The sequence below is a fragment of the Ovis aries genome, chromosome 4 (genome assembly GCF_016772045.2).
Source record: "Ovis aries strain OAR_USU_Benz2616 breed Rambouillet chromosome 4, ARS-UI_Ramb_v3.0, whole genome shotgun sequence".
NCBI classification, from domain to species: domain Eukaryota; kingdom Metazoa; phylum Chordata; class Mammalia; order Artiodactyla; family Bovidae; genus Ovis; species Ovis aries.
In genome coordinates, this window is record NC_056057.1 from 66,831,151 (window position 1) to 66,848,591 (window position 17,441).

At 52.8% G+C, this 17,441-nt stretch overlaps 1 protein-coding gene across 6 annotated transcripts in view; it reads right to left on the reverse strand.

Moving 5' to 3' along the window:
* ADCYAP1R1 (ADCYAP receptor type I) overlaps positions 1–17,441 on the reverse strand; it is a 119,653-nt gene that overhangs the window by 37,230 nt on the left and 64,982 nt on the right. For all 6 annotated transcript variants that reach the window (XM_042248616.1, XM_042248618.2, XM_027968638.3 and 3 more), the window contains exons 2-3: positions 13,126–13,264; positions 11,270–11,375 (exon numbers count right to left, since the gene is read on the reverse strand). In XM_042248616.1, the coding sequence (XP_042104550.1) occupies positions 11,270–11,375; positions 13,126–13,227 (208 nt within the window). In that variant the 5' untranslated portion in view covers positions 13,228–13,264. The remainder of the gene's footprint in view (positions 1–11,269; positions 11,376–13,125; positions 13,265–17,441) is intronic.

The following is a 17,441-nucleotide window of genomic DNA, read 5'->3' on the forward strand; positions in this document are numbered from 1 at the left end:
ACAGAAAGCTCTGAGGATGACAAACCAAGATGATGAGGATTCTGGGGGCCACATGAAAGGAGATGGGTCCCAGGCCTGTTACTGAAGACTCCTGTCCACCCATTACAGCAGGACTCCCCCTACACATGGCTAGTCATGATAACATGTCCTTGAAAGAGACCTACCAGTACATCTTTGGCCGACATGGCCCATGCTGACCACAGAATGGCCGTGGAGTGTGGCTGTGTCTGGCCCACGCCCTGGAGCCCTGGCCAACAGATGTTCCTCAATGTGGAACATTAGGCCCTGGCACAGCCAGCTGCTTCTGCCAGCTGACATCCCCGAGGCCCAGAACTTGTTAGATGAGTGAGGGAACACAGTCACAAGGGCCGAGGGGCTCAGGTGTAGATGGCACAATGGAGGAGGGCTCCCAGGTTGAAGGTCAGAGACACAGAGGCAGTAAGGGATCCATCCTCCCAACAACTGTTTACTGAGCAGCTAGCATGTGCCAGGGCCCATCAGGCCCAGGGCTACAGTGGTGGAGAAAACAAATTTGAGAAGTTCGCATTTGAGGGCAGCGGGAGGGAAAGGACAGGGTGCCCCTTCCACATTGGCAGGGCGTCAGTGACTCGAGTTTTGCCAAGGGCTCACAGCATGATTCTGGCAAGTCTCCACATCCTCCAGCCTGACTCAGTTTCCCATTGAGCACATCAAGGGTTGGATGACTCTGAGTGGCCTCCCAGCTCCTTGAGTGATTAGAGCTCAGATCTGGAAGAGAGTCACTCAGGACCTGCTGGGATCTGGAAGGATGGCCAGTAGGCTAGGGCTACTTTCCCTGGCCCCACTGCCCAGACAGACATCCTCAGCAGGGCATCTGCCAAGGTCCCCTCACCTGCCCCACGGCCCACCACACTCTACAAGCCCTCCTGGTTCCTGGCCTGCCTCCCCTCCATAGACTAAAGATCCTAGCACCAGAGCAGGTAGGAAGCCTAAAAGTAGAACCCAAACCTTAGGGCCCAAGTCTAGTGTCTGGGTTTAGGAGACTATGATATTGTGATAAAATAAATTTGATATCATGATATAATAAATCATAATGACTCTGATATTGTGAGACTATGATATTGTGGTATAACAAGAATTACACACTTGGTCTTCACCCCAGATTCCTGACTGTTTGGTGCTATTTAGTCACTGAGTTGTGTCCGGCTCTTTGTGACGCCATGGACTATAGCACACCAGGCTCCTTTGTCCTTCACAATCTCCCGGAGTTTGCTCAAACTCACGTCCATTGAATCAGTGCTACTATCTAATCATCTCATCCTCGGCTGGTCCTTTATCTTTTCGCATTTAATCTTTCCCAGCTTCAGGGTATTTTCCAATGAGTCAGTTATTTGCATCAAGTGGCAAAGTATTGGAGTTTTAGCTTTAGCATTAGTCCTTCCAATGAATATTCAGGGTTGATTTCCTTTAGGATTGACTGGTTTGATCTCCTTGCCATCCAAAGGACTCTTAAGAACCTTCTCCAGAACCACAGTTCGAAAGCGTCAATTCTCTGGCACTAGAGCATAGAGCTCCTGAAACCCTGGGAACAACCTGAGTGATGGTTTCAGAGGAGCAGCTTTCATTATTCATTAGCCCTTTTCAGCCATACCTGAGTGAATGTTCATGACATGGCTCTTGGAGGATAGGGACTGGTCCACAGGGCAACCAACTGTGGGATTAAGGAACTGGAACTTTCAGCCCCACCTCTCACCCTGGGGCCGGAAATCGAGTTAATCATCAAAGGCCAACAATTTAACCTATCGTGCCTACATAATGGAACATCCATAAACCCCTACACAATGCGATCTGGAGAGTTTCTGGGTTGGTGAACATATCCACATGCCAGACAGTGGCACATTCCACAAAGACAGAAGCTCCCACACTTGGGATTCTATTGGACTTCATCCTATGGACCTCTTCATCTGGCTGTTCATTTATAAAATCCTTTATAGTAAACTGGTAAGTGTGTTCTGTAAGTCATTATAGCAAATTATTGAGTGTGAGAAGGAGGCCATGGAAACCCCTGATCGGTAGCCAAGTCAGACTGAAGTGTGGGTTACCTGAGGACCCACGATGTGCTACTGGCATCTGAAATGGGGGAGCAGTCTCCTGAAACTGACCCTTCACCTGTAGGGTCTGTGCTAACTCTAGGTCGTTAGGGTCAGGTTTGAATTAAATTGTAGGGACATCCAGTGGGTATCCATAGAAAACTGGAGAATTGCTTGGTATGGAAAATTCACACATTTGGTGTTGACATGTTGTGAATAGATAAACAGTTTTGCTTTATGGGACAATGTCCTTGATCCCATAGGGAGCTCTCAGCCCTCCACCCACCCCTCTGGCTGGCATCACCGGGGTCAAAGGAGACGCAAGTCTTCTTAGGGCTTCCCAGGATGCCTCGTGCACATTTTCCTACAGTTATCACCTTTCAGCTGGACCTGAATGAGAAGGGAGGTGGGGTCTGTCTTCTCCCCCATTCTCGATGGGTTGGTTCTGGCCTCAGGAGCCTCGGAGCTGAGTGCTCCCAAGAACACTTTCCAGGGAAATGAGAGCTGGGTCTGGGCTCCTGAGAACACCTTGGGCTGTTTTTTTTTTGTGTGTGTGTGTGGTTTTTTTTTAACTAAGGATGACGACTCATCTTCCTTCCACACCCACGCAATACGTCCAGCTTCTCTCTCCCCATCTGTTCCAGACTCCAGCCCCAACAAAGCTTAGTGCTGTTGGGGCTGGAAGATTTCAAGATGCCTTTTCTCTTCCTCCCTCTCCTCCTTTTGCCTCTTTTTCATCTTCTCATTTTCTCCTTCCCTCCCTCTTCTTCACTCACATATTCAAGAAATATTAAGTGTCTGTTAAGAGTCAGATACTGAAGAGCAAAAGTGGGATGAATAAGCACCATTGGTCTTGGCTCACCCAGGGCTTACAGTCTGTGATCACGGGAATAAATTTGGGTTTAGTGCCAAATGCTGAGGAAGACCTTGGATGGTGTATTACTTTCCCATTGCTGCTGTAACACAGAAAACTAAGTGGCTTACAATGACCTGATTTCTTATCTCACGGTTCTGGAGGTCAGAAGTCAGAAAGGGGCCAAAGTCAAGGTGTGAACATTTCTTCTGGAGGCTCTAGTGAGGAATCTGTTTTCTTATCTTTTCCAGATTCAGGCACCCATCCACATCCCTTGCCCTGTGGCCCCTTCCTCCATCTTCCAAGCCAGTAGCATAGCATCTCCAAATCTCTCTCCTTTGAAACTCCTGCTGCCTCCTATCACTTATAAAGATGCTTGTGAATATACTGAATAATCCAGGCTACTCACCCATCTTAACATAACTATACCTGCCAAGTCCCTTCTGTCTTTTAAGGCAACACAGTCCGCTGGCTTTGGGGGATGAGGATGTAGGCATCCTTGGTGGGGACATTATTGTGCCTCCCCTGGAGGGGTTTTAAGACAAGGAGGCACGCGGCCTGATTCGGCTGTGTGGGAAGGGATACATTTCAAGAGCAGGAAAGCAAACACGAAGACAGGCCTGTCAGGGTGCGGCAGCAGTTGGGAGGAGGGTGGTGGGGCTCGATGAAGAGCCATGGCCGCCGAGGTAGAATGGAGTGCTGTGTAGGAGGGTCTGCAGGCAGGGGTTGGTGGCAGACCGGCTGGACACAACCGGCGAGCGTGCCAGGGACCATTCACGCTCACCCATCCCACGTGACTGAGCGCTCACTCATGGCGAGCGGGCGGGGCACGACAAATGGTCTCAAACACCCCTCGCAGACCCTGCAGCCTTTCCGTCTCTCCCCTCTCTGCAGCATCCCTGGAGGCCACATATCCAGGGTGGCAGTGTTCCGAGATGGATCCCTGAAGGACTAAGTGGAGTCAAACTCACCTCCCCACTCTTCCCACCACACTGGCCTGTGACGTGCAAGCAATAAATGTTACAGTACTAAGTCTCTGAGATGTTAAGGCTCATTTGCTACTGCACCATGGTCTAGGCTACCCTGACTATGCAGTGAAGGGGAGAGAGGCACCGAGGTTGGCACCTGGGTTTGAGTGTCTGGATGGCTAGATGACTGAGCCACCGGCCACAGTGGGGAGGGCTGGATGAGAAGCAGGTGGTGGAGGGAATCAGCAAGCTGGAACTCAAGAGTGTCATCTGGGGTATGTTTAGCTTGAGATGATGCAAAGCGCCAAGCAGAACTAGATTTCAAATAGGCACTTAGATAAAATTCTAGTGTTCAGAAGGGAGGTTGCCACTGGAGGAAGAGAATAAGAAGCGGTCAGCACAAGGAAGTTATGTAGGGCCATGGGCCCATATAATATGTCCAGTGAGAGGGTGTAGATTTGAGAGGAAAAAAAAAAAAGAGAGAGAAGAGACTAGGGCCTGGCCCCAACAAAAGGAAGGTCACCACTCAGAAGAGAAGTTGGCAAAGATGACTTGGAGGGCTGGCCAGAAACACAAGGACAACCGGAAGATACTGATGACACGGCTGCAGCGAACTCTGCTTCAAGGAGGAGCTGGCAAAGTGCATCAGACGTGGTTTCAGGGTCAAGAGCATTCCCGTCCTCTTTCCCCGTGCAGAGGAAGTCAGAACAGTGTTCTTCCCTGGGAGAACTCTCCACTCTGACACCCCAAGCCTCCCAATTCTCCATGAAGCCTGCCTACACCTTCCTGGCTCAGTCTATCCCACTACAAGCCTCGATGGGGACTCGGTGAGAGGAATTCAGGCCCAGGGGGATTCCTGCTGGGGTGGGAGGTGATGGTGGGCACACTCTCTGGGGCTGCTCCCGCTGAGACGCTGAGACGCACAGCAGCCAAGGAGACGCGGTGCGTTGTGACAGCAGGAGGGGAAAGACCACTTGGGCAGGTTGAATGGAGAGAGAATGCAAGAGCCATTAGCCCCGACTGGAACAAAACAAGGAGCTGATCTCGGGTTGTCATGGCGATGATTCCGTCCAGTTCCACACAGCGTTCAACACTCATGAAACCAGGGGGACTCACACAAAGGCACCGTCCTCTCTTTTGAGAAGCTGCCCGAGGGTGCCTGGGTATTGTTAGAACAAGTCCCTCATCTCGGCACACGATTCAAGGGTAAAAATGATTCAACATACTGAAATTTACTTTCCAGCCAATGTTGCTGATCCATAAAATGCGGACCAGCTGTGAATTCGGTGCTAGGGGAGTGGAGAGAGGACTAAAGATGCAGCCCTTCTCTGTGGGAGTCAGTGGTCCTCAAAGTGTGGACCCCCAAGCAGGAGTGCCACTGGGAGCTTGCCAGAGGTACGGACTCTCAGGCCCCATCAGATCCACTGGGTCAGAAACTGGGGCTGGGCCCAGCAATCCGGGTTTTAACAAGCCTTCCAGCAAGTTCTGACGCAGGCTTACATCTGAGAACTACAGGACCAAAGGAAAACAGGTTTGGACAGAAACTGGGAAGTGAGATCTGGGAAGTGAGTTCCTCAGAGGGAGGGTCCCTGCAGACCCCCATGCTGGGGGTCTGTTCATTCTCAGAGCTGCTGGGAGGCACAGACAGGAAGCTGATCTTGCTCCAAGGATGGCAGCCTGGGCCCAGCCTTGCAGAGGTTCCCTCCCCCTTCAGGCTGCTCTCCTGGTGAGAGGGGAGGTGGGGGCTGGGATATGCACTCTGCACCCTGGACAGGCCTCAGCGGCTGGTTCGGAATAGCAATGAGCAGGCTGTTTATGTCTCCTCCAAGCCGCTTTCCTCGTGCCAAAGCCACTGCTGGCTTCCCTCTTCCATCTCCTCCAAAGTATGGGGCGGGGGACCCCCAAGGAGGACCACACCTGACCAGCCCACTTAAATCCAGGGAAAGCCTCCAGACTGATGCAAGCCTGCAGCCCCACAAAGAAGAGGTGCTGGCAGGACTCACCGGGGCTGGCAGGGCTGCCTGGGCTGAACCGAGAGAACAAAGCGGCCAGCCCAGCGGGCGGTGCCTGTGCCCTGCGTGGGCCTGGGGACACTTCAGAGAGGCGACTCCGGTTCCCACGCACAGGAGTCCTTTCTCCTTGTCTCTCGTCTCCTTGCTTCCTAGCGCTCCCCAGCTGGGACGGCAGACCTGGGGCCTGTCCCAGAGCTGGCTCTGGCCCTCGGTGTGACTTGGCCAGTGTCGGCCACCTCTGGCCTCGGCCTCTCCGTGCGTCACAACGACGAAGCCGGACTTGGTGTTGTCTCAAGATCTAGTTCACATGCAGGGCTTTGGAATGAGGGACAAAACCACTAAATATATCAGTCCCAATAAACATCCTTAAAACCTGCCAAGGATGGTGTGGACGAAATCACCCAGTCAGAGACTTGCTTTCACTCTCCATGGTCTTCCCTGCATTTTCTACTCGCTTAAGCCCCCTGCCGAGATTCAGTGCCCTCCCCAGCCTATCACTGTCCCTCGGCTTCCACTCTGAAGGCCACTATACATGTTACCATCCCATATTCTCTTTGGGGGTAGGGGGTGGGTATCCCAGGATCAGTGAGGAGTAAGGATTTAAGCGGACGCAGGTGCCCTCCTGGGAGGCCCCCCACCTACAGCTACACAGCTACAACATGGCACAGACGCATTTCGTCTCTAATAGATCAGCGTCCTCATTCCAATGCACTCACTTTACTGGATATAAAAGATCACGGGGACATAGAAGTAATATGCTATGCTGTGCTTAGTTGCTCAGTCATGTCCAACTCTTTGAGACTCCATGGACTGCAGCCCGCCAGGCTCCTTTGTCCATGGGGATTCTCCAGGCAAGAATGTTGGAGTGGGTTGCCTTGCCCTCCTCCAGGGGATCTTCCCAAACTGCAGGCAGATTCTGTACCGTCTGAGCCACCACGGAAGCCCAGGAATGCTGAAGAGGTATCCAATCCCTTCTCCAGGGGATCTTTCTGAATCAGGAATTGAACCAGGGTCTCCTGCATTGCAGGTGGATTCCTTACCAGCTGAGCTACCTAGGAAGCCCACAAGTAGTAAATATATAAATATTAGTACACGCTCCTGCTCAATTGCTTAGTTGTGTCCAACTTTGTGACCCTTTGGACTATAGCCCACCAGGCTGCTCTGTCCATGGGATTCTCCAGGCAAGAATACTGGAGTGGGTTGCCATTTCCTCCTTCAGGGGATCTTTCTGATCCAGGATTGAACCCACATCTCCTGCACTGCAGGCAGATTCTTTACTGCTGAGCCATCAGCATAAAAATATATATAAAAGTGTTGCCGTGAATTCACACTCACAGTCACTGTAACAGGCTGACAGATTTCCTTGTTCAGGTGTGTTTCAGTGACACTGGCTGACCCTCGACCAATGTTCCATGCATAGCATGTGCGCTTGGGACAGAAGGGGCAGGGGAGGTGCCGAGAAGGGCTGTAGCAGGAGAGCTGGTCTCTCTCCATTCACCCCAGGCACAGATATCAATACCAGAATGCACAACTGCTGACTCTAGCTTACTGTCAGATTGGACTCTTGGCTCCCAGATGGGTTTGCCTGGACCCTGAGCACTGCTCTCTGGCCTGAGTTGACATGAGCACCCTGGAAGATGGTCTTCTCTGACCAAACCAGTGGTTCTAAAACTTGGATACACTCTAGAATCATTGAGAGGCTTTTAACACACTCTCTCAACAAGCCGCCATGCCCAAATGCTCCCCTCATTGCTTTGGGGAGGGCCTGACCATCAGCATCTTTAAATGCTCCCAGAAGCTCTACAAGGCACGATGGGATGAATGGCTACCCATGGTTCATAAGCATGTTAAACCTGAAGCCAAGGATGCCCCGCGGACCCAGCCTGAGTCCTGAGTCAAGCCCAAGCCCAGGCAGCTGACAGGATGGCAGATATCTCCCAGGACATCTGGGGAATGCCCAGAGGCCCCCTGCTCTGAAGGACCCTCAAGGTGGGGCTCCTCCAACCTTGGCCAGCAGGAAGGACCCCTGAAGTGAGCTGAGCTGGACACTCACACCTCCCCTCTACCTGCCCCTCTCTTTCCACAAGGCTGAAGCTGGGGCCTGGGAGACCTAGCCAAGCAGGTCACTAGAGGCTGAGGCCTCCAGCCAGCCCAGCCCTTGTAAACACAAACACCCTCTGGCCTTTAGTAGCCAAGAAAATTGCAGGCCTTCGGGTTGGGGCGGGGGGGGATGCGGGGGTGGGGCTGTCTCTTCCCTCCTTTCTGAACCGGAATGCAGTCTAGTGATCAGAGAGCACGAACTCTGGAAGGATCAAACCCATGTCCTGGCTCCCCCCTTCCAGGCTGTGTGACTTACTAGGTAACAGGTAGTGACCTACCCTCTTGTGAGTCTGTACAGCCTTGTCCAGAAAATGGGAGGAAAATGCTACCCGGCTCGTAGGTTGGTGAGGTTTAAATGAGCTATGCTATGCAATTGTGAATGTGTAATAATTTAGAACCTGGCCCCTGGTATCTGAGTGCCAGCTGTCACAATTCCCTCTGACCATACTCACTGCTCCCTTCCTACTTTTACTGGGGTCAGTCCCCACCTGGAACTTTCCTGGCTTCCCCATCTGCCCTCCAAAGCCCAAATCTGGTCCCTAAGCCCTCTCTGCTCTTCCAGAAAGCCTTCCCAGATGGTCTGAACTTCACTGACCTCTTCCCTAGAGATGTCTCCACACTCCCCAGGAGAACTCTCCAGGTAGGGCTATCAGTGTGTGAACCTCTCTCTCGGCAGGCCCCCATCCTTCCCCGAACTTGCCTGCACTCCACCAGGCAGGACCCAAGATGCCAGCTTGTCATGGAAGTTGAATGAGAGTGAGTGAGTGAATGAATGAGCCGGTGGGTGGGTCAGTAGAATTCTTCCATAGGCTTGGGATCCCTTGCTCAAGTTCAGGTTTGAGGGTGACCTGACTCACAGGGTCCCCGAGGCAGGGTTAGAGGAGGGAGGTCCAGGTGGTATCCTGGGAAAAGCTGGAGAGACAGTAGCTTGGGGGAAGAAGCCCCCAGTGCCATCCCCTCCCACCTCCAGCCCCAGTGGTAGAGGACACACAACACACAGATAGCTGCTCCCTGGCCCTCAGCCGTACCTCCCTCTAGCTCACCCCCCCGACTTCAATTCAGGGTTCCAGATATAGGGACCTACTCACTCCCCTTCCCTATCCGCTTCTTGCTGCTGTGGTTCCCTCAGCCTAGAACGTTCTCCCCAATCATCCATCCCTCAGCTCTCACCTACCATCAAGAGCTACTAACTCAAGGATTCTCAGCCTAGCTTCTCAGCAGAATTGCCTGGGGAGCCTTGAAAACTCATGGCGACTATGACAGACTGAGGTTCTGGTTGAATTGGTTTGGATTGGGTCTTGGCTACATTTTCCTAAAAGCTGCCATGTCTGAGGCACACAGAGCCAGGTGTGAGGACCAAGGATCTGGTTTAAATACCACCTTCTCCATGAATTCTTCCCCATAGAGAATTCCTTTGATCCATCCTCTCCTGAGAACACCTGGAAGGGAGAGCCCCTCCCAGCAGTTCTGGCCTGCCCCTCTTGGGTGGTACCATCGTTACACCTGCCTTGCCCACATTCACACTTCTGCCAGGACACCCTTGCAGGCAGAGCCTCTTGTCCTCCTGCCCAGGGCTCCATGGGTGCAATCCGCTTGCACACCTGTGGGCCCAGTCCCCATCCCACCTCCCATCTCTACCTGTCCCTACCTGATGCTTCCTACCACTCAGTCCCAAGTATACCTGAGACCTGTGACTCAAGAACAATGGCCTCGTGCTGGGAGGCAGGGTGTATGGGGTCCAGGTCCACCTGAGTCTGACGCTCCCTCTTCCCATGGTTCCAAAGAATCACTGCCCTCTGCGCTCCACGTTCCCATCCTCTAGACAAGAGGCCTGGATCGGCTCTTCATTGAGTCTCTTGCAACCGTGTGCCCACCTGGGCCCCCGCCTTGGTTTCCCTGGCTGGTGGGGCCTCAGATCCACTTTTGGCCTCAGGTAGGAGCCTGGTAGGCTGCAGTCCATGGGGTTACGAAGAGTCGGATACGACTGAGTGACTTGACTTTTACTTTTCACTTTTATGCACTGGAGAAGGAAATGGCAACCCACTCCAGTGTTCTTGCCTGGAGAATCCCAGGGGTTGGGGGAGCCTGGTGGGCTGCTGTCTATGGGGTTGCACAGAGTCAGACACAACTGAAGTGACTTAGCAGCAGCAGCAGCAGCAGCAGCAGCAGGGCTGAACAAGAGCATGGCTGGAGGGAAAGGCCAGCATGGCTGGGAGGGACTCCATTACTAGTTAATGTTCACTGAGCTGACTGGCTAGGGAGTTCAGCCCAGAGGGATCATTACAATTAACTGATCTGCAGGCTAACCAAGTATTTAAATAAATGGTACTCAGAAGAGCTCCCTGCGAATGGGGAGGACCAAAGAGAAAAGGAGATCCCTCTGGAGGGGGCAGAGAGTCCCACCTTCCAGTGACTGAAGCATGGGAAAGTCTAAGGAGTTCTCCAGTGATGCCCCCTACCCTCAAGTCCCCAGCTTCCCATGCAGACCCTCCTCCTGGCTCTGCTGGGGTCAGGGTGCCTTTGCTCTATGGGCCTCAGTATCCCATAGGAGGAAAGGGTACACAGGACCACTGGTTGGCAGCCAGGGCCCAGGCCACTCCCTTGGGACATCTGGTAATATGAGGTTTTGGGGGCTGTCACTGAGATTAGGGGGTGGCACAGGCATCTAGTGAGAGAGCTAGGGCCACTAAATGTCCTGCAATGTGTGGCACCATCCAGCCTAAGGGAGCAGCCTCCTGGCCCCCATGCTCATAGCAGCCCAGGAGAAGAGCAGCACAGACACACACAGGGCTGGGTTCCCCACTGCCACCCTGTTCTCTGCCCTCTGATGGGGTGAGCAGAGGAGGCGGGCACGATCCCACACCTCATGCTCTGAACTGACCAGGGGCTCTCTAGCTTGGCCACCAGCAACAGCTGTGTCCCTTCTGCCATGAGACCCAGGCTGCCTGCTAATGAGCTCTCTGACAGCCACTGGCTGCCCAAGCCAGATACCAGCTCATTCTCGGCCCCCATGGGAGTGAAGGCGGCCATGTGCCACCTGGAATAGCCCGTTTCAGAGTGAGGCATCTAGGCAGGCCATCCCCAAGGAGGGCAACCCCAGCATCACTGCCCAGAGCAGATCCAGGGCTCCATCACCCCAAAGGGCTTTCTGAAGGACCCAGGGACCTGTACCCCCACTTTCTGTAGGTGGCCAGAGGTGGGCACATCAGTTCTAAGGCTGACCTGAGATGTGCCGGAGGTGGTGGCCCTCCCCACCACCATCCTCACCTGGGGAGGAGTCATTCAAGCCCATCAGGTCATTCACCCTCTGGATCTTCTCCAGGCACATGGCTTGCTCCTTCTTGAAGATGCAGTCGGAGTGCATGGCGGTGGCCTGCAGGGGACACAGGGGATAAATGGTAAGGAGGAGCAGGGAGGTTCACTGACAAGCCCGGCTACTTAAGCCTCAGGGGCAGTGGGAGTGGGGAGCAAAAGAAGCAGCAAGAGGACAGTGACCAAGAGATTTCAGAAGCAGCGGTGCCTCTGCTTTGTCACAAATGCCATGAGGACTCTTCCACTTTACCAGCTCAATGTGGGACCCGGGCAGATCCCACTCCCCTGCCTGGCTCTCAGTTTCCACGTTTTATTAGAACGTTAGCAAATACATAGATAGCACCATACTAAAGTGCGTGCATTCCTCTGTTCTATCCATGCAAACATATATATCAAGAGTACTACAAACTAGGCACTATTTTTGCCATTTCCCACTCAACAGATGTGAGACCTAAGCACAGAGATGTTAAGAAACTTGCTCAGTCACACAGCTCAGTAGACTGAACTGCCAGAATTCAAATTCATGCAGTCCAGCTCCAGCGACCCCGAGGCTATGACTGCACTTTAGGGGAGCAAGCAGCAGGTGAGGGAGAGTGGAGAGTCGGTTGAGAGGGCTCATCCTTTCTCTCCTCTGGGGCCCAGGAGCTACAGGCGAAGGACAGTAATAGCACCGCATGGCGCTTACGGACCACACTCATTTACTCCTGCCCCATTTTACAAAAGAGGAAAACTGAGGCCCAAAAGAGTTAAAAACAACTCCTGCTCAAGATCATACTGCCTGCTGGTTAGTGGCAGATACTGGATTTCAGTGCAGGGTCAAATAACTTCAAAGCCCATGAATGCTGTCATGACAGCCGCATACTTAGGCTGTTACTTCTGCTTAAAGCTCCAGGGCAGGGCTGGTTTCACAAGGGGATGTTGGTAAGCGTGGAGGCAGGTGCCAGGCATCACAGGCTGCCAAGAGCAGGGCCCAGGGATCCAGTCTAGCACTGACTGTTCATAGTCGTGGAGGGAAAGAACGGAGCGTGTCTGTAGTCACACAGAAAGGCAAGCCAGAGGCAGGACTGGCATCCAGGGCTCTGAAGAGAGCTGCATCTATGCTGGTCAGAATTCCCAGATAGAGGAGCAGGGGGCAATGCCTGGGAACCACCCACCCTATCCCTCTCGGTCAGGGAGAGGCTTCTGAGCTCCAGCTAGAGGCTTCTGTGCTCTAGCCTGCCAGAGATTAGTAGGCTGGGAACCAGGATCAGCATTGCTTTATGCAGCCCTAATGAGGGCCCCTGTATACAGTTGAGCAGGTTGTACACTGCACAACTCTAAAGGCTGCCACATATGTGTGTGTGTTAGTCACTCAGTCATGTCTGACTCTTTGTGACCCCATGGATTATTAGCCTGCTAGGCTTCTCTGTCCATGGAATTCTCCAGGCAAGAATACTGGAGTGGGTAGCCATTCTCTTCTCCAGAGAATCTTCCTGAACCTGGGTCTTCTGCATTGCAGGCAGATTCTTTACCGTCTGAGTCACCAGGGAAGCCCACATATATTACTATCATAATCAATTTGTAAATTATGTAACAATTTCTTGTCAAACTGGTACAAGATCTTCAGGAAGAAGCACCCTTTTCAATGCGCACAATGGTACAGGATGGTCCAGTGGGGGTACAGGCAGAGATATCAGCCATGTGAATTGAGCTTGGCTGAGAGCACACAAAAGACACAGGTTATCTGGGGGGAGCTCGAGTGAGCCTGGGGCTCTGGCTGGTCGGCGGTGGGCGGAGGGGGGCCGGGTGCGGCGCGGGTCCTGGGTCCTTACCATAGGCAGCAGGAGGAGAGCAGCCAGGCAGGCCTGCGCGATGCTGGCCATGACGCTTCTCAGCCTGGCAGGCGGCTCAGGCCAGTGCCGCCCGGCTCTCATTCACAGCCGCCACTGCTCAACCCCAGGTGTCTACAGGCTAGAAAGAAAGGAAAAGCATGAGTCCCGCAGGTTCAGTGGCACAGGAGGGGCAGGGACAGTCCCTCTTCCCTACGCACAGCGAAGCCTCCAAGGGTACCCCCGTCCATGCCTTTGTATGTGCAGTTCTTTATTCTTCCAACACACAAGCATCTGCCGAGCACCTGCTCAGTACCAGGCGCTGAGGCACAGCAGGGAACCCACTGGCCCTGGTGCCCATCGGACTACGAGAATGGTCTGGGTGGCTTTCTCCTCCGCAGCAGATGACTGTGTCTCCGGATCTCCCTTGACAGCGGCAAAGTCTTAGCTGGCACATACATGCCCACCCGGAGAGGACATTTCCGGGTCCCTCCTGCTCTCGGGTGCAGGCATGTGATGAACTTCCCACCTAAGGAATGTGGGTGACATGACATGTGCCACCCCAACACTACCTATCCCTAAGGCAGCTCGTGCTTGCCCCTGCTGCTCTTGCCCTCCCCAGGCCCAGTCTGGATGGAGCAGTCAGGATAACCTGAGGGTTGGGGAACAACTCGCCAGGGGCAGCCGGGATGACGGAGTGGGCCCTGGGGTGCTGAGCCTCCCTGCCAGCCTGAAGGCCCACCTAGCTGCCAGCTGCTATGTGACAAGGAGCTGCTCTTCTCTCCAGCTCACTAGCTCATACAGGGCCGCTTTGTTCCAGCAGCCGAGCCTGGTCCCCAACAAACATAGCATCCTTTCACCCTGCCCCAGCCCACTTGGCCTCCAGGATAAAACCATCACCAATGCAACAGACAAAACGTGATGCTACGGAGGATGTGCTCAGACCTCGAGGATCTCCCCCTCAGAGCTCCCAGGGACCAGATAGGGCAAAGAGAGTCGAGTGAGGAGGTTAAGGGAGCCCCAGCATCTGCCCAGAGGAAGAGTTCAGTCTGCTTCTAAAATCAATCAGTAATTGATATGCCTCACACGCCAGCAATTCGGCATCTGGGTATCTATCCCAGGGAGATATCTGCACTTGTACAGAAAGAAGCATATGCAAGAATGTTCACTGCAGCATCATTTAAAATAGCACCAACAGCCAAAAAAAAAAAAGGGGGGGGGCAGCCACCCATCCATCAGGCAGGCACTGTTAATAGACCCCTGCATAGCCATACAATGAAGTACTAAACAGTAATTAAAAGTTATTATTACCATTAAATTATTACTAAAAATATTGACTAGGCCCATATCAGGGCCACCACTAACCCACAGGTGCCGGGGTTGCATCCATGGGGAGACCCAAGGGGCTGCATCCCAACTATGAGTCCTTGCACACCCCCACTAATGGGCAGAGCAGCCATCACTCCAGGGCCCTCTGTGCCCCTGGAATTTCCACCTTCTCGTACCTCCCTCCTCTCCTCACCTCTTCAAGCTCAATCTGGTGACAAATAAGCACCCAAAAAGAAGAAAGAAAACCAATTTCAGGAAGGTTCAAGGAAAGGGGGACCTTCTCTACCTACCTGCTGTTCTGCCTTTTGGGGGTCACTTGGAAATACTGAGGGGGGCCTGGGTATCCCCAAGAGATGCTCTGAGAAGGCCAGGGGGCCTCAGGGATGCTGGCCCAGTCTCCCCCCTGCAGGTCAAGAAGGACTGGGCAGGTTGGGGAAACATTGGCACCAGTACCCCTGGGCACCCCAGGCACAGGCTTTAGCCTCTGTACCCCCTCCCAGAACCCTCCATACCCCTGGGGCCACAGGCTGCCTCTGGCCCAACTTGGCACTGGTGGTCCCCAGGGGAATCCGTCATCTCCACTAACCCTAGGAAGGCCAAGTCCCTGTCTTCAGAGAGCTGGTGCTCCCTACACAGCTGAATGGAAGAGAGGAATGCTGGGCCTACAGTTCCTCAGCAGACGCTGGAGACTAAGGGCTCAGAAAAGCTCCTAAGGCAGGAAGCCTCCAATATCTGGGCTGATTCTCCCGCACGTGCTACAGTGCAGAGCAAAGGCTGACGGGGCCTGGGGTCAGAGGGGCTGGTGCTCCCCATACCTTTGTCAACCACCCTGGCAGTCCTCAACTTGGGCTGTCCAGCAGAATCGTTGAGGAGCATTTAAAACTACCCCCGCCCAACTGAGTCAGAATCCCTCAGGCTGGGCCCAGGTACCAGTGTTGTTTAAATTCTACAGGAAATTCTCATATAGAGACAGGATTATAAAGCCTTTGCTTTAACCTTAACTTAATAGAACCAAGAGCGTTAGCCTGGAAGAACAAGGGGCTGGCCCTGTTGCGGTTGTTCTAGGGGGCAAGTGGGTGGCAGCAGGCAAGCAGAAGGAGTTTGTATTTGAGGACTGGTGCTCTCTCTCTCTCTCAGACACACACACACACACAGAGAGAGAAACAGGTCTACAGAGAAGAGCGTAACGACACATCAATTCCACAGAGAGAGACTCTACCCCCAGGGCACCCACCTGAAGGCATCAATACAAACACCCAAGTGTGGAATAATGAAGATGGAAACTCCTTGGGGGATCGACACACAATTCCACACATGTTCACATAAATGCCAAGGCCCCCTCACAGAGCTCAGAACAAAGGTATGTGCAGATGCATCACACAGAGATTTACATCTTCAGGCACATTTATCGGATTATTAATGCATGCAACCATACACGCACTCATTCTGCAAAAGCATTCAGATATTTAGAAGCAGCAGATTTATCTGAATTCAGATGGGGCTGTAGGTACACACACATATGAGCATATGAGCACACACACAGACACATAGACAAACACATCCATACACACACACACACACACACACACACACACACGATGCCCTGACTTGCAGGATGCTTATCCCTGCAGTGGATTAAAAACAAGCTAGAGCAGAGGCCCCAGCCTGCCTGCCTCACCATCCCCCAGCTCTCTGCTTTGTCACCAGGCTGCTCAGACAATGATGAGAACCAAGAGAGCGGTGTAACCCCCACCCCACCCCCACCCTGTGCCGCATGGCAGAGGGGATACTCTCAATATGGGGCCTCCTCTGGAACTAGAGCCGGGTTCCTGATTCCCACTTTTGTCCTCTCTAGTTCACCTTCCCCAACTACAGTCTACCCTCTGCCCAACAGGACACAGACATCACTCACCAAAGCATGGAGAGAGAGAACCTGCAGGCTCCCAGGCTTTGATCATTCCCCTCCCCAACCTCAGCTGGGAACCTGGTCTCAGGATGTAATCCCAGGCCCACCTCTTTTCCCAGGCCCCCACCCCAAGACCACAGTACAAAGCTTAGAGCTTAGTCTTACACCTGCCCCAAACCTCATATACATCTGGACCACATGGAGGGTCCTCTGTCCCAGGAAAGCCCTTCCAAATGTAACCCCTGGGTCTGCCACTCCCAGCCCTGTCCCCTGCTCCCTGTCAAGGCTGCCTCCCTCTTCTGGACTCCCCCAAGCTCTCAATGACCCTCATAAGGGCCACAGTCAAGCCTGGCCACTGAAGCGTGGGGTTGGACTCTCCCCTCCCTCAGGATGGATGCTGGGCTCTTTCAGCCCCACCGAACATGTGGCTCAGGATGACCAGTTCACCGATATTCCCAGGCTCTGTCTCTTGGGTCCAGGCTCTGCTGAGATAAACCAGCTTTTGCAACTGATCTGAAGGCAATTAAACTACATACTGGCATTTAGTACGGTGGACTTGAGAACCATTTTGCTAGAGTTTTAAGCCTAAAGACCTTAGGCAAGCCACTTAACTTTTCTGTGCCTTAATTCAATTATATGTGAAATGAGAATAATAATACCTACTTCATAGATGTTACTAGGAGGCATCAACCAATTCATGTAAGTTAACTATAGACAGGGCTTCCCTGGTGGCTCAGTGACAAAGAATACACCTGCACTGGGGACCCACGTTCAATCCCTGGGTCGGGAAGAAGCCCTGGAGAAGGAAACAGCAACCCACTCCAGTATTCTTGCCTGGGAAATTCCACGGACAAAGGAGCCTGGTGGGCTATAGTTCATGGGGTCCCAAAAGAGTTGAACACGACTTAGCGATTAATAAACCATACAACAATACAAACAAACAATACAAACCAAACCAAACAATACAAACAAACAAACAATAAAAAAATAATACAAACCAAACCAAACAACAATAAGCCATAGATAGTAGAGTATATCCTGGCTCCCAATAAGGACTATCCAGATGTTAACTATTATTATCTTA